Below are 20,420 nucleotides of genomic sequence, written 5' to 3' on the forward strand. Positions count from 1 at the left end.
CGTGCGTGTGTCTCCACTTCACGCGTCGAGTATTGAGCTAACGACGAGACCGCAGTACTCAGTGCTCAGCCTCGATGCGCCCTAGGCTCCTGCGCGAGTGCGCGCAGATCCACATTGGATGCTGACGAGGACGGGTGACGACGCGAGGGGAGGTGGGTGTGGATGCCAACGTGGGCGCGCACTGCCCAGGTCCGGAGACATCACATTATTCCGGCCTGTCGTATGATGCTACCTCCGGTTCAACCCGTGCCGTCGCCCACATCACCCTCCCGGTGCCCTTAAGTCCCGCTACAATGCCTAGCTCGCCTACCCAGCCTATGTCACCAGTTGCTTCTGCGGCTGCTACTATCAAACCGAAACAGGTACAGATGCAGGAGGTCGGCGTGCGGCCGCCTACTGGGGCTACCAACGCTGGCGGAACAAAGACGATGCCACGAGCCCCTCCAGCAAGCACCCATAGGCAGAGTCACAGTTTGAGGCAGCGCCCAAAGGTCCTGAGAGGCTGGAGTAACATGTTTGGGGGAGGTGAACACGGAGAAGAAGGGCGCAACATCCCTGATGGTCCGCGGACGGCTAACGCTAAGCACCAACACCACGTCAACGCCCTTTCTCATTCACGTCCCCTCACACACGCGCCTACGCAACTCGACTCTGCCAATCCACCCTTTCTCCCTTCCTCTCACAACTCCCCTTCCCCTCGCACACACGATCGTCTGTCAACGCAACGCAACCCTGCCAATCTGCCCCTCTGTTTGTCCCTCCATTTCCTCTCTCTCGCTCCCGCATACATCCCCGTCCTCACTCAGCCACTCCGACTTCCCCTCACCTCACGCACTGCAGCACGCCCACGCCACGTCCCAACACCCAATCCGACGCAACTCTCTCACTTGACCCTCAAAGCAGCTACCACCGACTACCAACAGCCTACTACAAACCCACGTCGCCCTCTCTTGTTCTTCGTCGAAGGGGACGCCATTGAGCGTCCTCAAGGCCTCAAGACCCTCGCACATCTTCGACGGCAGCAACTCTGCGACCAGATGTGCACCGCCCTTGCGTAACGGGAAGTAGCATAACCAAGGGATCGCCAGCCCCTTCACCAGCGCGCGCGATCGCTACGGCGGAATCTCACTGCGTGTCGTCGTTGGGCAACTGGGCGGGGTGAGGCGTTTGCAGTCCCTTGGGCGGGGGGATGGCGCAACGCGCGGGAAGGCGCCGTATCGGAGCATCGGGATACGCTAGGTCTGGCGCTGGGAAAGCAATACATTGGTGAGTTGTTCCATATCCACGCACGTGAAGTGTTGCTCACCTTGCGCTGCTGGCCAGTGTCGTTTGGTTACCATTGACCTATCTATATTATCCGACGGAATAGGCAGCTTATTCCGCTGACCTCCTCCGTTTGGGACACAACAACTTCACACACCTCCGTTAGGGTCTACTGATGGGTAATCAGCTTGTTGTGTCCGGCTTTTCTTGTCCCGTTGTCCCTCCACGCCCCCTTCTTCGTCGAGAATGTCGCTGAGCGTAGCGAAGCAACCGTCGCTCCCCAGGCCAGGGTTAGGTGACAAAATATGTCCGGGCATGCTAGGAGAGTATACTGATCAAATTCCTACGGAGATAGCTGCCCTCCTCCTTGTGCTATAGCCCAAATACCGTTTTGGGACGAGGAGAAGGGGGGCCCAAGTCTCAGAAAGTGGGCCCAAGCGGACACAACAACTTACCATCTCTAGGTATACCCCAAGGCTATATGGGAAGCCTTGTTGTGTCCGCTTGGGCCACTTCCTCATCATTCAGCAACTGGATTACTACCTGCAAAACCACTATACTGGCTACAAGGATGTGGAAAATGGGCCCAAGCGGACACAACAACCTCCCAGACCTCCCTATATATATCCCTCAGGATTGGGATGTTGTTGTGTCCACTTGGGCCCACTTGGGCCTGAGCTGTAGAATTATCTTTGTGTTTTATTTAATGCGCCCCTGTTCCCCTTTTCCCCTGACCTTCCTATTCAGGCAGCTGAGTTTTCGCATTTTCTCACAGTTACAATACATCACAACTCCGACCTCATTACAAAATTAGTTTCTCACAGTCAATAGCTCACATTAGGGACTTCAAATTTCGCTCTAATGACACTTTTTGTAATGAAACATGGTCAGAACCAGCTCCAATTGCTTAGGTATATAGAGGAATGTTGTTCAGAATAATAAAAAGCATAAGATACAAAAACTCCGAAGTACTTAGGGCCATTTTAAGGGAGTGAAAAGGTGCAAAAATGCGAAGTTCAACAGCAAATACAGGACTAGTGACTCAGGATTTGATTTTCATAACTTGCTTGAGTGGAGAAAAGTACTCAGAATGCGAAATTACATGGGATACAATTGACAGTATATAGCTGGCATATTTTAAGGACAAGCTACAGGCTCAAAAATGCGAAGTTAGCATGAAGAATGAGCTCTACTGAGTCAGGATTTTGTTTTCATGACTTGCTTGAGTGGACAAAGTTGTTCAGAATATAAGAAAACATAAGTCCGATGTGGGGAGCAATTTGTAGCAGCAGGAATTGCCATTTAAATTGAGCAAAAATGCGAAGTACAGCCAGAAGATGACTCCTAGCCCCCCTGGGTCATGTGCTTACAGAAAACCTCTGAAGTATTCTGTAAGCACATGACCCAGGGGAGCTAGGGGATATTCCCACAGGCAAAGAAGAACAAAATTCGCTCTGAGGGCCTTTTTTTGGTGAATACAAGGGCAGAACTTATCCCAATTACTTAGGTATATAGAGTAAAGTTGCTGAGAATGATAAAATACATAAAATACAGAAACTCCGGAGCTATTGGGCACAATTTGAAGTGGGAAAAAGGTGCAAAAATGCGAAGTTTACCATTCACTACAGGAATACTGAGCCAAGGATTGATTTTCATCATTTGCTTGAGTGACAAGAAGTGTTCAGAATGCGAAATTACATAGCCTATAACTGAGCCAACATCACTAGCACTCATTGTTGCTAAGTTAGATAGGCAAAAATGCGAAGTTTAGCAAGAAATCATGCAGTACTGGCTCAGGAATTGATTTTCAGGACTTGCTTGAGTGGAGAGAGTTTCTCAAAATGTGGAAAAACATAAACCTGAATTGGTCCGAGATTAGTTACACTGTTGCAGCATCAACAAAGTAGCAAAAATGCGAACTTGCACCTGGAGGTAACCCCTTGAGTCCCCTGGCCCACTTAGGACGCTTTTCCCACAGTTACAAAAGTGCGAACCATTACAGTAATGTGAACTCAGATATCCCACAGTCAGCTCCATGTAATAAACATCACAAAATCCGCTTTTTCTGCTGGTAGAGGATCAGGATGTGATCATGGAGCTTAGTTGTGAGTGTGAAAGTTGTTCAGAATGATGGAAAACATAAGGCTAAGCTGGTCCGAAGCTATGTGAAAATCTATTGCACTCTGTACAAGTCAAGAATGCGAAAATGCAGCAAGAGATATGGCCATAGTAGGCCAGGAAGCGAGTTTCATGACTTGCTTGAGTGGAGAAAGTTGTTTGGAATGGCAAATAACATAACGATGAATTGGTCTGAAATGATTTCCACTGAGTCCAGGCTCAGCAATGAAGCAGAAATGCGAATTTCTACCAGAATGTGACCCCTTGAACCCCCTGGCCCACTTGGGAAGCATTTCCCACAGTTACAAAAGTGCGAACCATTACATTTGTTCAAACTCAGATGTCCCACAGTCAGTAAGAACTAATAAAGACTACAAAATCACCTCAAAACGGAGTTTTTTGATGGTAGAGGGTCAAGCTGTGCTCATGGAGCTTAGGTGTGAGTGTAAGAGTTGCTCAGAATGACGAAAAGCATAAGGGAGAATTGGTCCGAAGCCATTAAAAAAATTATTGCACTCTGTACAGGGCCAAAAAGCGAAAACTGAGGAGGAGACATGGCTATAGAAGGCCAGAAAGTGATTTTCATGACTTGCTTGAGGGGAGAAAGTTGTTCAGAATGCCAAATAACATAACGATGAATTGGCCCGGAATGATTCTCAGTACATTCAGGCTCAGCAATGGAGCAAAAATGCGAAGTAACACCAGAATGTGACCCCTTGAGCCCCTGGACTATTATAGAAGTCTTTCTCACAGTCACAAAAGTGCGAAGCATTACATTACTTTAAGCTCAGATGTCCCACAGTCAGTAGCATGTTATAAAGCCTACAAAATCCGCTCAAAATGGACCTATCTATATTATCCGACGGAATAGGCAGCTTATTCCGCTGACCTCCTCCGTTTGGGACACAACAACTTCACACACCTCCGTTAGGGTCTACTGATGGGTAATCAGCTTGTTGTGTCCGGCTTTTCTTGTCCCGTTGTCCCTCCACGCCCCCTTCTTCGTCGAGAATGTCGCTGAGCGTAGCGAAGCAACCGTCGCTCCCCAGCCCAGGGTTAGGTGACGAAATATGTCCGGGCATGTTAGGAGAGTATACTGATCAAATTCCTACGGAGATAGCTGCCCTCCTCCTTGTGCTATAGCCCAAATACCGTTTTGGGATGAGGAGAAGGGGGGCCCAAGTCTCAGAAAGTGGGCCCAAGCGGACACAACAACTTACCATCTCTAGGTATACCCCAAGGCTATATGGGAAGCCCTGTTGTGTCCGCTTGGGCCACTTCCTCATCATTCAGCAACTGGATTACTACCTGCAAAACCACTATACTGGCTACAAGGATGTGGGAAATGGGCCCAAGCGGACACAACAACCTCCCAGACCTCCCCATATATATCCCTCAGGATTGGGCTGTTGTTGTGTCCACTTGGGCCCACTTGGGCCTGACCTGTAGAATTATCTTTGTGTTTTATTTAATGCGCCCCTGTTCCCCTTTTCCCCTGACCTGCCTATTCAGGCAGCTGAGTTTTCGCATTTTCTCACAGTTACAATACATCACAACTCCGACCTCATTACAAAATTAGTTTCTCACAGTCAGTAGCTCACATTAGGGACTTCAAATTTCGCTCTAGTGGCACTTTTTGTAATGAAACATGGTCAGAACCTGCTCCAATTGCTTAGGTATATAGAGGAATGTTGTTCAGAATAATAAAAGGCATAAGATACAAGAACTCCGGAGTAGTTAGGGCCATTTTCATGCAGTCAAGAGGTGCAAAAATGCGAATTTAAACAGCAAATAGTGGATTACTGGCTCAGAAATTGATTTCCATGGCTTGCTTGAGTGGAGAAAAGTGTTCAGAATCCGAAATTGCATACACTCCAGTTCACAGTATATCAGTAGCATTTTTTAGGGACAAGCTACAGGCTCAAAAATGCGAAATTAGCAGGAAGATTGAGCTGTAGTGCATCAGAATTTGATTTTCATTGCTTGCTTGAGTGGACAAAGTTGTTTAGAATGTCAAAAAGCATAAGTCCAATGTGGGGAACAATTTGTAGCAGCAAGTATTGCTAGTTAAATTGAGCAAAAATGCGAAGTACAGCCAGAGGATGACTCCTAGACCTCCTAGATCATGTGCTTACAGAAAACCTCTGAAGTATTCTGTAAGCACATGACCCAGGGGCTAGGACTCTGAGTTCCAAATGTGAAAAAATGCGAAATGAACCCCCTATTGTCTCTACCTGCAAACTACTGCACTCTATTTTTGCATCCTCTTCACATCTGCATTTCAAGAACCTCTTACCACAGCAATGGCATCATCTCAAGGGTATGTAGCTATTCTTAGAGCTCTTCTAGTCCCAGAATCATAGCTCCTTTCATGGTCACTGTAGAAAGGCTTTCTGCTCCATCTGCAACAAGGAATGGTCCAGGAAGAAGACCTACAATGAGCACATCAGAACCATTCATCATGAGAGCTACATTTTCTCCTTTGGTAAGTTCCCTTGCTTTCCTCATGAACTAGTAGTTGTATGAACTGTAATTAGATAGCAAAGATTACTTGGTGGTTAGGGATGGCATTGAGCATCTGCTCTGCTGTCCCTTGTGTGATGTTCAACATGAAAATGTTAAGAACTTCAGTCACCACTCCAGGAGTGCTCATAAGGTGCTCAAGTTCTCTTTCAAGGCTGTAGAAGGGGATGAGGAAGTTGAATTGGAGGATATGTTTATGGATGTGGATTTCCCAGCCCCAGTTTGTATTTAATCTCATTCAATTTGATGTTAACTAACTTCATATTTGTTAAGGATCAGCCTGTCTCTTCGCCTACTCCAAAGGCGACACCCCTTCGTCTCCCGTCTTCTGGTCTTCGCTCCACGCCTTTACTTTCTCCACCAGCCCAGCCGTCTACTCCGCCATGTCTCGAATCGCCTCACTCGTCTTCAATGGATCTTGAACTCAGGCCTCGTCCACTTCCAACTCTGCCTACGCAACGCATTACGGCTGCTGAACCTGCCATGAGCGACTTAACAACAACAGATACATTGGCCAAGTATGGTCTCATGGTGCACCGTCACTATTCTACGCTTCATTGCATGGCCTGTCTCGATACTTGGGTTCCTTCAAAGGTAGTGGCGCATCTTCGGTCTCACAGCTTTACCATCTCCCGTGAAGATGAATCCCAACTGCTACATGTACTCCGCCAGCTCCATATCGTCTCCACAGAAACTGCTTTGGCGCCCAAGACGTTAGGGCCACCAGTTGAAGGTCTCGCTATTCACACTGGCTTTCGCTGCAACTTCTGCACGTACTGTACTCTGAAGAAGACGTCTATGGGAAAGCATGTATGCAAAGAAGCTCCTGTTGGTTCACAATTCGGTTCACCCTTCCGCACCGCTACTGTGCAAACATTCTGGTCTGTATTGCACCACCACTACTTCGAGGTTACGGCTCCGCTTTCAACACAACCTGATGACATCTCCTTGCTTGACATCTACGCCTCCAAGCTACTGCCAGATCTCACTACCACCACCCACATCCTCCAGCCTATTCATCCGCATGAACTACCACTCATGGTTCAGATGACTGGCTGGCATACACATCTAGCAGATTATCTGAAGGATCGACGTCTCGTGGGGGATCTTCTGGATTTGGTTCAGCTGCCTACACGTGGGTCTGGAAGTCGCCTGGCTAAGCTTGGTGATGTGGCAAATGAGTATCTTGAAATCGCTGGGCGCAGAATCAGCAAGTCACCCTATCCACTGAGTCCGGGCCTAATGCTGGGTTAGGCCGACCCAAAATCACATTATTTTGGATGCCCTCAGGCAATTTTTAGACTTATCGTATCACAATTTGTACTGGGAATCATATAAATACACATTATTTACTACCAAATGGCTTAGATTGAGAGTCAAGAGGCATAAACTTGAATCGTTAGAGCTTGCGAACACGAGCTCTAACACAATTCTACCCTCAATCATCCACTCAATCTCACTCTAAGATCCAGAAACCAGTCTTATCTGCTTCCAAAATACTTTAATTGTACATGTGTAAGTATAAACTACAAGCGTTAGAGCTCGCGAATGCGAGGTCTAACGCGGAATCATTACTGAATGCGGAACCTGGAGTTAGGGCTTTTAGGACTTTAGGTACTTAGGGGGTTGAGGTTTAGGGTTTCAGTATATTTGTTTTGGAGCTCGTTTACGAGCGACTGTCTCGGTGGTTAGGTTAGGTGAGTACATACAAGTGCCGGATATCATTCATCTGGTTGGTTACATAAGTGAGCCTAGGACATTCAGCATTAGAGTCAGTACTCACCTTCAACTAGTGTGCTCTTGATGCCTTGCAACTTGGGTGAGGCAGCGGCAGCCACATCTGAAAGATAGGAAATGTAACAGACAAGGGGCGTTAAGGCATAGCAGTGTGCTGCGTAAGACAGGGGCCCCCACGATGAGGGGGCAGCTACGGACATCTCAGCGAAGGGCGGATACTTGCCGCACCCAAGCAATACATGCCCCAGATAGGGGCCCCCCCAACGAGGGGATGGCTGCGGGCAAGTCGGCGAAGGAGGATGCGATGGCAGGATGAGGGAAAGGGAGATAGGGGCTCCCCCATCGAGGGGGTGGCTCCGGGCATCGCGGCGAAGGGAGAGGATGAGTCAACGTCATTGTGCGTATGAGACAGGGGCCCGCACAAGTTGCGGGTGGGAGATAGGGGCTCCCCCGGCGAGGGGGTGGTTGCGGTCATCTCGGTCGAAGGAGGGCGCGCGTCAGCGAGACAGTGGCGTCGTGACCCCTCCAGTGGCCGCCAGCCTAATCTACCCCATGTGAGTGCGTATATGCGCATGGACTCAGTAGCGACGTACCGCGGTAGTGCTACCCATCGTAGCCTTGTCCTCTGCGCCCTACAGCCCTCCCGTTCTACTCTCCTTCTCTGACTGGTGCCCGCATACCCGCACGTTGCCGATGTCGCGTTTAGCGTCCTTATATGCACGCGTATCAGACCGCCTCGAGCTTCCTCTGAGAACCACGACTGTGGGAGAGGGCACCGAGAGGGACATAACACGGTCGCAAATTCGAAGACGGGGGTAGAGTGAGGACTCTGGATGTGTCAGGCGCGATGCTGGGGGTTGTGGGGAACTTGGCGACGCCTGACAAGAGCTCGAAGACGACGGCGTCAGGTTGGGCTCATGTTCGCTTTCGTTCGCACTCCTGCAGCCGTCGCACGCGTTGACTACAGGCTACATGAACTGGACAGCTTTCCCAACGATGTGGAGACTTACCTGATTGATTCAGGCCGGTATCTCTCCATATCTGCTCCGTCTCTCCGTCACCCGACATTCTGGATCCTTGTTCGCCGCCTCGTTCGTCTTGAGAAGAACCAGGATGGTCTTTGTCGATGGTTACGCGCCAGAGCTCTGGCACTCAGAGAGATACAGAGGAGGGGGGATTGAAGTGAAAAGCTGCCGTTGTGGTAAGTATGAGAGGGTCAACTCCCTGGTCGTCGCAGCCCCCGTTGTCGTTGTCGCCGTAGTCGTAGTGGTGATGGGTGATTGAGAGTGCTTGGTTGACTTGAGGAGCGAGCTCGGTCGTCGGAGTTCCATCGTGCACGTGGCGTTGGTTCATCCCCGCTAACTCCGTCCACCCTTCCACCCCCACGCCGCCACTTTTACGGCCCATACCACGCCTAACAGCCCGCACGATAACTACCGCGACGACATCCCCAAACGTGGACAATTTCGGCGGCGGCGATTTGAACAAGGGCTAGACACGTACGAGCATTACAGACGGCAGAAGATGGGAGGACTGAGAGAGGCTACGCAGTGCAGGTACGAGATGCGCCTCCAACGTTTGTGCCTGGCAGACTACTCACCAGCCCCCTCCTCGTCATCTGCCCATCCTGCATCCCCAGTCACGACGTCGCATACATACTACACACCGCTACCCTTCGTGATATCCCACAGACGTTGGGCGCCAGCGCACGGTCGACAAGGCGATTGAAAGGCCTTGCTACATCCATACGGCGCATATGGATGTTATCGACGACCACAAAGGACAAGTACTAAGACTAAATGGTGAGTCTACGCCTAAAAATCGTTCAGCCGGCCGGGCGACTCACTAGAGTGGCAGACCGCCGAATATTCATCTACCGTGACACTCCGCCGTCACCGTCGTCGTCACCATCGAGCGTCATGCAGCGAGACCATGCGCCAGCGGGAAGACGCAATTTCCGCTCGCACTGCTCGCCCAGGAGTCCTTCGACACCCCGTTGGGCGCTGGCGACGACAAGGACCGAGGCTAGCATGGCTAAGGTGGTGGCCAGGTCCAGTCAGAACCATGTGCGAGCACGTCCGGACAATGTTCGCAAATGCGAGGCACGGAAGTGTACTGGGGTATCGGGCCCGTTCAACGGGGACGTTGAGGGAGACAACTTCAGCTACGAACGCGGAACACGGGGCTGAGACTGGAGAAAGGCGGGAGGAGGTGTGGGCTTTTGTAGCGCCGAACATCAAGCGCAGCGGCTGCGAGACAGGTAAGCACACTCCACGTTGCTGCCTTTTCGTCTTACCCACCTGCCCTTCTTCTAGCTTCCCAATGCTCCTCCGCCAAACGGGGAACTCATATGCGCACCACGTCCTTGGGGATGCGCGCAAAGTCTTCAGGGCGCAAGTAAAAGCCAGGCCTACATCTGCACGGGGCTACCTACGAGTCTGGCAGTGTTTTCGGCGCGCGAGGAGAAGATTCGCGGGACAGCCAGCTTCCATGCATGACACTGCCATACGAAGTGAGGAAACAGGCGGGGGACGACAAGGAACGAAAGGGACGGAGAGGACGAGTACGAGCACGTGCCAGCGAATCCAGAGTGCAGGCGCGCGATTGCAGAATGTGCGGTTGCGCACGCGTATCCTGGGAGAGGACAGCGATGCGTTGGTGCTGTGAGGGAAGGGGAGTCAGCGATGTGGTGCGCAGGCAAGGAGGGGAGACGACGAGAAGGAAATAGGAAAGACACGGGATGCCCGGAATGAAACGATGCACGACGGACGACTAGAACGGCAGGCGCAACGATGATGCTACAGGCTGGGATTGACATGGAAGCGAAACAAGACGGGACGAAAACACAAGAACAGAAGAAAAAGACGAATGAACGCGAAAGGTGACGAAGATACGCACCGATGCACCCAATCTGCGTGTCAAGCCGAAACGTGCTGCGTCGACAACGGTGAGTGGGTATGTTTGCGTCTACGGCTTGCGAGCGACGCTGGCGTTTCGCGAAGACCCTAATGGCTGGTAGAACGACGAAGACCTTAGAGGAGGAAGCAATAGGAACGTGAACAAGAGAGAAGAGAGGTACGCACCTTGTCATTCGATAGCCGCTTCACAGCGCTGACAGTGTTGTCGTTGTCGACAGCAGTCCGCGCGCGACCCGTAGACAGGAATTCTGTATCAGCAAAATGTAGTGTCGTTAGATCACTCTCGAATAAGCTGATTTGCGCATGACTCACCTACGCCGTCGTTGAGAGATTCGAGGGCACCTCACAGATCAAGCCCTAGATTCATACAGGATCAGCTGCACGGCATGAGATTGGAGGGATCAATGGATAAGGTACGCACTGGTTGGTTGGTTGGTCGTTCGTTCAGCGTACTGACGGCGCCGGGCGTCGAACGTTGATTCATAGTTCCAGCAACCGGTTTTGTAGACGGTCCATCTGATTTCAGACTCGATCAGCGGCGTTCTCTGTTTACGGCCAGGAACTCACGTACTCGCATTCGCACTGACACTGACACGCAGTTGTGGCGCGTCCCGTCTGTCCACGCCAACTCGACCGGGACTTGGTGTTTTGGGTGTGCTGTTCGTCGGGATCGCGCAATCACTCGGCTCACGGGGACGACGTTGCCGGCTCAGTCGTCCAGTCCAGTCGACACACGCACTCGCTCTCACATCCCTGGCCCGCGTGCTGTGTGGCGAGTCTCGTGTCTACGTCTACGCTCACGCTGATCCTCTCTCATCGCAGTTTTTAAGCTATCTCTCAGATTCAATGCTTCGTGCCGACCCTTCGCCCACAACCTTCGACGACGCGCTCGACGACTGCGTGTCCGCGTACTCAGCATCCAATCGGGAGTCATTGACGTGGACGACCATCGGCGGGCCTGTGACTTGGGTGTGAGTTGGGCGGCCATTGCTGCATGCAACGAGCTCGAGCTGTGGGCGGTACAAGGTTAGTCGAACTGCCACCTGGACTGTGTGCTCGATGACTTACTGGGTGCGGTGCACAGCGTGCGTACGACATTCTGTCGTTGGACGGGCGCAGCATCCCAAGACTTGGACTCGGGGCGCAGACCTGGCGAGCTCGCCGTTTGTCCTATCGATTCCCAACTTCGGCGGCGTGGTGAGTGTCGCTTGAGGCTGCGCTGACGACATAGTAAGTCTACGATGTCGTTTCCAGCGAGTTCAGCTCGTGTGTCTCGATGCCAAATGACGGCTTACCTCGATAGTGTGTCGTTGAGCACATCTATCGCGTAGAGCACGGCCACGAACAAGACGAGGTGCTGGCATTGTTCATGGTTAGTGATCTAGCAACGTACAGCAACGATGAAGCTCACCACTGTATTCGGCAGCTATCTCAACTACTCCCACTCCCAGAGTCTCCCGCCGCTGCCTAATGCGAACGCCGTAATCCTGGACGACGCTCAACCCCATCCACGCCCATCTCAAGTACTCAAATCGCGGTTGGCTCGAGGAGCGGTGCACACACTCCAAATGGCGGGCGTAGCGCGTACGACGAACGAAGGAACAAACCAACAAACCAACAAAAGAAGAGTACGCACGTACCTCCTCACTCTCCGCCTCGTCTCTCCACCCCTTCATCTCTCCACCTCCTCGTCTCTTCGCCTTGCGTCCTTGTCCTCGTCTCTTTGCCCTCCGTTCTTGTCCTTCGTGCCTTCGTGCGGCGCTGACCTGGCCTGGCCTAGAGTGCGTTCAGGGTGGCGCGAGCTTGGGCTGGCGCAGAATTGCTGTTGCGAGGACAGTTGCGAGGACAGTTGCGAGGATGGGGAGGAGCGGACGGGGAGACGGAGGAGACGGCTGGAGGAAGGAGGGAGTCAGCGTACATCCCACGCAATCGCGTCCTCCCCTTGCCTCGCATCCACTCACTCAGTCGACGACCTCTCGCGTTCTCTCTCTCTCAACGGCCTCCACTCTCCCCTCAATCCCACTCCCTTTCCTCATCCACCAACCACTCCCGCCACCCAGGGTCTACTCTTCGCCCGTCTCCACGCGACGCATGACACCCCAACGCTTCTCGCTGTCCTCCTCTCACCAACTCCAACTCCAACTACCACCACTACCGCTACCTATCACCCTCGACCACACCACGCGTCCCTGCGTTACCCAAATCAAGTAGACGCATCCAAACGTTTCCAACCCCCCCAACCACCGCCCAAACGCCGCCGTAACGCTGCCAGCGAAGGAAAAGAAACGAGGTACGCACCCACCTCGTTTTTGCTCATCGCGCGTTTGCGCTGACCTGAACGGGTTTCCAGCGCGCAGGCCCTCGTCTGCGTTCGTCTGGAGCTGACGCGGCTACACGTCACCCAACGCACACGCACCATCCCCAACGCAACGCCAACTCACCTCCAAAATACCAGCGCCACCACGCCACCTCCCCAACTCATCAACCCACGACGCACGACGCAGAATCCAAACACCCCCAGCGCAAACTCACGCACGCAGAACACTGAGCGCAGAACTCGGCTCGTGGCACGCCAACGAACGCGCGTTGCGAGCTGAGTCGCGTGGTGCGGGATTCTGATCCCGACAGCCGAACGACCAAACGACCAAATCACAGAATGGTCGGGACCAACGAAGATGCGTGCGTGTGTCTCCACTTCACGCGTCGAGTATTGAGCTAACGACGAGACCGCAGTACTCAGTGCTCAGCCTCGATGCGCCCTAGGCTCCTGCGCGAGTGCGCGCAGATCCACGTTGGATGCTGACGAGGACGGGTGACGACGCGAGGGGAGGTGGGTGTGGATGCCAACGTGGGCGCGCACTGCCCAGGTCCGGAGACATCACATTATTCCGGCCTGTCGTATGATGCTACCTCCGGTTCAACCCGTGCCGTCGCCCACATCACCCTCCCGGTGCCCTTAAGTCCCGCTACAATGCCTAGCTCGCCTACCCAGCCTATGTCACCAGTTGCTTCTGCGGCTGCTACTATCAAACCGAAACAGGTACAGATGCAGGAGGTCGGCGTGCGGCCGCCTACTGGGGCTACCAACGCTGGCGGAACAAAGACGATGCCACGAGCCCCTCCAGCAAGCACCCATAGGCAGAGTCACAGTTTGAGGCAGCGCCCAAAGGTCCTGAGAGGCTGGAGTAACATGTTTGGGGGAGGTGAACACGGAGAAGAAGGGCGCAACATCCCTGATGGTCCGCGGACGGCTAACGCTAAGCACCAACACCACGTCAACGCCCTTTCTCATTCACGTCCCCTCACACACGCGCCTACGCAACTCGACTCTGCCAATCCACCCTTTCTCCCTTCCTCTCACAACTCCCCTTCCCCTCGCACACACGATCGTCTGTCAACGCAACGCAACCCTGCCAATCTGCCCCTCTGTTTGTCCCTCCATTTCCTCTCTCTCGCTCCCGCATACATCCCCGTCCTCACTCAGCCACTCCGACTTCCCCTCACCTCACGCACTGCAGCACGCCCACGCCACGTCCCAACACCCAATCCGACGCAACTCTCTCACTTGACCCTCAAAGCAGCTACCACCGACTACCAACAGCCTACTACAAACCCACGTCGCCCTCTCTTGTTCTTCGTCGAAGGGGACGCCATTGAGCGTCCTCAAGGCCTCAAGACCCTCGCACATCTTCGACGGCAGCAACTCTGCGACCAGATGTGCACCGCCCTTGCGTAACGGGAAGTAGCATAACCAAGGGATCGCCAGCCCCTTCACCAGCGCGCGCGATCGCTACGGCGGAATCTCACTGCGTGTCGTCGTTGGGCAACTGGGCGGGGTGAGGCGTTTGCAGTCCCTTGGGCGGGGGGATGGCGCAACGCGCGGGAAGGCGCCGTATCGGAGCATCGGGATACGCTAGGTCTGGCGCTGGGAAAGCAATACATTGGTGAGTTGTTCCATATCCACGCACGTGAAGTGTTGCTCACCTTGCGCTGCTGGCCAGTGTCGTTTGGTTACCATTGACCTATCTATATTATCCGACGGAATAGGCAGCTTATTCCGCTGACCTCCTCCGTTTGGGACACAACAACTTCACACACCTCCGTTAGGGTCTACTGATGGGTAATCAGCTTGTTGTGTCCGGCTTTTCTTGTCCCGTTGTCCCTCCACGCCCCCTTCTTCGTCGAGAATGTCGCTGAGCGTAGCGAAGCAACCGTCGCTCCCCAGGCCAGGGTTAGGTGACAAAATATGTCCGGGCATGCTAGGAGAGTATACTGATCAAATTCCTACGGAGATAGCTGCCCTCCTCCTTGTGCTATAGCCCAAATACCGTTTTGGGACGAGGAGAAGGGGGGCCCAAGTCTCAGAAAGTGGGCCCAAGCGGACACAACAACTTACCATCTCTAGGTATACCCCAAGGCTATATGGGAAGCCTTGTTGTGTCCGCTTGGGCCACTTCCTCATCATTCAGCAACTGGATTACTACCTGCAAAACCACTATACTGGCTACAAGGATGTGGAAAATGGGCCCAAGCGGACACAACAACCTCCCAGACCTCCCTATATATATCCCTCAGGATTGGGATGTTGTTGTGTCCACTTGGGCCCACTTGGGCCTGAGCTGTAGAATTATCTTTGTGTTTTATTTAATGCGCCCCTGTTCCCCTTTTCCCCTGACCTTCCTATTCAGGCAGCTGAGTTTTCGCATTTTCTCACAGTTACAATACATCACAACTCCGACCTCATTACAAAATTAGTTTCTCACAGTCAATAGCTCACATTAGGGACTTCAAATTTCGCTCTAATGACACTTTTTGTAATGAAACATGGTCAGAACCAGCTCCAATTGCTTAGGTATATAGAGGAATGTTGTTCAGAATAATAAAAAGCATAAGATACAAAAACTCCGAAGTACTTAGGGCCATTTTAAGGGAGTGAAAAGGTGCAAAAATGCGAAGTTCAACAGCAAATACAGGACTAGTGACTCAGGATTTGATTTTCATAACTTGCTTGAGTGGAGAAAAGTACTCAGAATGCGAAATTACATGGGATACAATTGACAGTATATAGCTGGCATATTTTAAGGACAAGCTACAGGCTCAAAAATGCGAAGTTAGCATGAAGAATGAGCTCTACTGAGTCAGGATTTTGTTTTCATGACTTGCTTGAGTGGACAAAGTTGTTCAGAATATAAGAAAACATAAGTCCGATGTGGGGAGCAATTTGTAGCAGCAGGAATTGCCATTTAAATTGAGCAAAAATGCGAAGTACAGCCAGAAGATGACTCCTAGCCCCCCTGGGTCATGTGCTTACAGAAAACCTCTGAAGTATTCTGTAAGCACATGACCCAGGGGAGCTAGGGGATATTCCCACAGGCAAAGAAGAACAAAATTCGCTCTGAGGGCCTTTTTTTGGTGAATACAAGGGCAGAACTTATCCCAATTACTTAGGTATATAGAGTAAAGTTGCTGAGAATGATAAAATACATAAAATACAGAAACTCCGGAGCTATTGGGCACAATTTGAAGTGGGAAAAAGGTGCAAAAATGCGAAGTTTACCATTCACTACAGGAATACTGAGCCAAGGATTGATTTTCATCATTTGCTTGAGTGACAAGAAGTGTTCAGAATGCGAAATTACATAGCCTATGGGTTAGGGTTAGGGTTATGGGATTGTTTTTCATATTTCCTATCCTTATTAGCCGGTGCTGGCGGGGTCCGCCAGCATCACCTAACCCGGGACAGGTGATCAATGCATTTTCTGAAGCGCACTAACCTTCTGATCATTTGTTTGGCTGAGCATAACCTTTGATCATGTCTCCTCATTGTGGTATACAATATTCTTCTATTATTATAATTAAATATAATTAACAGAGGTTGTTTATATTGAAAGTGTTGGTTTGGATCTTAAAAAATTCAGTTCATAGATGTGAATGCAGACCTAAAGCATCATTGTTTGTTTTAAAAAACCATAAAAGTGTGGGAAATTATATGATATTACATTTTTAGAAGGTTATATCTGCTTAGGAGAATAAAAATTTAATCTAAGTTTGAAATCAAATGTATACTCAACCAATCAGGCATAGATATAATTCCACACAGCTGTACCTTTCATTTGAGCCTGAGTTCATGAGTTAGTTGGGATTATTCATTGTGCTAGCTGTACTTCCGCTATACTATTGAGTTGACTCCCTGATGAGGTTATTGGCAGCTAGCACAATGAATATTCTCAACTAACTCATGAACTAAGGCTCAAATGCAAGGTATAACTGTGTGGGATCACACTAGCATCTGATTGGCTGAATAGCACTTGTTGCTCACGAGCAAATCTCCAATAACCTCATCAGGGAGTCAACTCAATAGTATAACGGAAGTACAGCTAGCACAATGAATAATCCCAACTAACTCATGAACTAAGGCTCAAATGAAAGGTACGACTTTGTGGAATCACACTAGCATTTGATTGGCTGAATAGCACTTGTTGTTCACGAGCAAATCTCCAATAACCTCATCAGGGAGTCAACTCAATAGTATAACGGAAGTACAGCTAGCACAATGAATAATCCCAACTAACTCATGAACTAAGGCTCAAATGAAAGGTACGACTTTGTGGAATCACACTAGCATTTGATTGGCTGAATAGCACTTGTTGTTCACGAGCAAATCTCCAATAACCTCATCAGGGAGTCAACTCAATAGTATAACGGAAGTACAGCTAGCACAATGAATATTCTCAACTAACTCATGAACTCAGGCTCAAATGAAAGGTATAGCTGTGTGGAATCACACCAGCATTTGATTGGCTGAATAGCACTTGTTGTTCACGAGCAAATCTCTAATAACCTCATCAGGGAGTCAACTCAATAGTATAACGGAAGTACAGCTAGCACAATGAATAATCCCAACTAACTCATGAACTAAGGCTCAAATGAAAGGTACGACTTTGTGGAATCACACTAGCATTTGATTGGCTGAATAGCACTTGTTGTTCACGAGCAAATCTCCAATAACCTCATCAGGGAGTCAACTCAATAGTATAACGGAAGTACAGCTAGCACAATGAATATTCTCAACTAACTCATGAACTCAGGCTCAAATGAAAGGTATAACTGTGTGGAATCACACCAGCATTTGATTGGCTGAATAGCACTTGTTGTTCACGAGCAAATCTCTAATAACCTCATCAAGTACAGCTAGCACAATGAATATTCCCAACTAACTCATGAACTCTGGCTCAAATGAAAGGTACAGAAATCGTGGCCATGGGCAAAACAAAGTAAAAATAGAAAATAGTTGAAAAGAATATTTACAGGTACTTTTCGTAAAGAGAATAATCTCGAATAATTTCTGGAATGAATATCCAGTCCTTTTCAAGCTTCGGTAAGTCCATCCAAAGTCTGAGTCGGACGTGGTCCAGAGAGGTCCAATCAGGTGAAGATGTAGTTGAGCCTGGGAACGTCGTCGTGGTTGATTGTCTCTCCGTTCAGTAAGTGCTCTGCGAACTTGATCACGTACAGACCGCAGTCGTTGTCATTCTTCTGGTAAGGGAACTTGTGGAAGAACAATTCAGTCAAATTTTATTCTGATCAATGCGAAGGAAAAGATATGTACGTCTTCGTGAACATTGCAATTAGCTTTGGCCACAGCGAAGGGAGTCTTCAGGGTCCACAGTGTGGAGTTTTCCACTGGATCCTCAAACGGAAGAACATACTTATCAATCAGCATCTTGAGCCAAAGACAAAAGCGCTGTGCTCATGATTTATCCTAACCCCAAGCTGAAGGGAACGAATAAAACATACTTCAATGTATATAGAATAATGCTTTCCTTGGGCCCTCTTGGGCACCTTATTGGATCGGCTGTCCAGAATGTCGATAACGAGGTCTGCCAAATTGCAATGTACAAGGATCCAGTGATCCCCTGTGCATACAGGCAAAATAATCTTTCGAATATGCCTGAGGACGTCGCGGTTGAAGACCTTCATATGAACTGGTGTCAGCTTCAGCGACGCTTGGATAAGAGACCGTTCGACCTACTGTTTCCAAAGCGCACAAACTTTTGACTGTCTCCTGATCAAGCTTCCCAGAGTTCTCGTCGTCGTCGTCGCTGTCGTCCAAGCTGTCAACATCCACAGTTGTTCTTGCGAGTCGAGCCATGCAAGGCATAAGCCCCGACGAGCAGATGAGGATGTCCTTGCTTGCTCCGTGCACAACGGCATCCTCGCAACGAAAATTGCCTGCCCAGTTTTCAATTCACGCACTGTCACTAATGATCGGAGAGATTTACCCAAAGCGTAGTCGATCATGTCATCTGACAGCCAACTGCCTGACTTCAAACGTTTCACTTGGGTGGCATTCATGAACCCATGACTGTAATTGTTGTTCGTCATATCGATGATCTCGAAAATAAAAGAATACATTAACCCATGTGTAGTTCGGGCTTGAGAGCGAGAGAAAAGAAAATACCAGGTTAAGAATTGCCGTCAAGGTCGGCGACGGTTGCGAAAGCCAATCCCGCACTCCAGACAAAAGTCCCGTCAGGCCGACTAAAATTTGGCGTCTTCCAACGTGCCAATGGATAGAACAACCTGCTTCAAATATTTCTTGGGAATGTAGATAACCATGGCTGTGAACTGCTTGTAAAGGTGAGCGCTCGAGGAATGCGCTCTGATCCACGACTCGTCCAATGTGTTCCAAATGACTCAGAAACTCAAGACGTTTTTTTACCCCAGTCGGCTGCCTCAGCAAATTTGACGCTGCCTTCAGCCGTGAGTCGAGTAGATTGGTGACATCTTCGGAGATTCTCCAATTCTCTACTGCTTCTAGAAGAATGTCTGCCTGTGCAGCCAGTGACTGGAGTAAAGCCTTACGGTCGCCGCCTAAAGATGTATCGGAAGACGTAGGGGAAGGGGACCGTGTGGAGGACGGATTTCTCAGGCTGGGAAGGGGCGTAGTCGAAGGTGATCCTGGCTGAGAAGCAGGAGGACTGTCATGCTCAAGAACGGGCGTTGCCTGATCCTCCGAAGGCGCGTCGAGAGGTTTTGTCGAAGGGTCGACTCCGTCTGAAGGACTCGGCTCCAATGATGGTTTCAGTGTGGGCGTCGGTGCATGTGATTGAAGGTCCTGCTCAAGAACGGGCGTTGCCTGATCCTCCGAAGGCCCGTCGAGAGGTTTCGTCGAAGGGTCGACTCCGTCTGAAGGACCCGGCTCCAACGTTGGTTTCGGTGTGGGCGTCGGTGCGCGTGATTGAAGGTCCGCTGTAGCTGTAGCAGTAGGCGATGGGGACAAAGTTAAATCCGAGGCCGTAGGAACGTCTGTTTGCGAGGAGACGTCCGTAGGTTGAGGCACTTTTGACCTGCTGGATGTGAGGGTCAAGTTAGGCAAAATGCCTGAGACAGGGAGCGTTCTTACTTGAGTTTTGACTTAGAACGTGCATACTTTTGCTTCCAAAAGTTGTCCACTTCTGCAGGGCTTGAAGACTGTAAGGGAACTGAGTTGAGTGAGACGAACAACTCACCTCTTGTTGGCTAGTCGATTCCGGAGTCGGATGGTGGACTTGGAAGGTTTTGTCCTCAGCTGCGTCCCCTTAGCGTTGAGAGCAATGGTGATTTCAGGAGCGGAGACGCTCCATGCCGCCAGACTGTGCTGCATCGTGCTCGGGATTAGTTAAATTAGTCGTTTCCGCGACGGAAAGGGAGAAGTCGGTCGATGACCTTGCCGCATAAGGGCACATCGAGGACATTACACTCAGCCACGTTAACATATGTACTACATATGTAGTACATATCTGAAAGTGCACTGCAATTGTACCACATATGCACTCAATATGTACTGAATACATATATGATCTCTGAATCATGTAGTGA

General features: G+C 50.4%; 2 protein-coding genes across 2 annotated transcripts; one reads left to right on the forward strand and one right to left on the reverse strand.

Annotated features, from left to right (window-relative positions):
• Positions 1 to 293: 293 nt before the first annotated feature.
• KIN1_5 (serine/threonine-protein kinase KIN2) lies at positions 294 to 1,058 on the forward strand (the record flags this gene model as incomplete). The annotated part of the gene is made up of 1 exon (XM_036780701.1): positions 294 to 1,058. The coding sequence occupies one exon, from the start codon at positions 294 to 296 to the stop codon at positions 1,056 to 1,058; it is 765 nt and encodes a 254-aa protein (XP_036628084.1).
• Positions 1,059 to 19,100: 18,042 nt separating this feature from the next.
• On the reverse strand, positions 19,101 to 20,205 carry PC9H_011217 (uncharacterized protein; the record flags this gene model as incomplete). The annotated part of the gene is made up of 3 exons (XM_036780702.1): positions 19,101 to 19,187; positions 19,282 to 19,912; positions 20,072 to 20,205. 3 exons carry the CDS (start codon positions 20,203 to 20,205, stop codon positions 19,101 to 19,103), a joined length of 852 nt encoding a protein of 283 aa, XP_036628085.1.
• Positions 20,206 to 20,420: the final 215 nt, after the last annotated feature.

This window comes from Pleurotus ostreatus (assembly GCF_014466165.1).
Source record: "Pleurotus ostreatus strain PC9 chromosome Unknown scaffold_8, whole genome shotgun sequence".
NCBI classification, from domain to species: Eukaryota; Fungi; Basidiomycota; class Agaricomycetes; order Agaricales; family Pleurotaceae; genus Pleurotus; species Pleurotus ostreatus.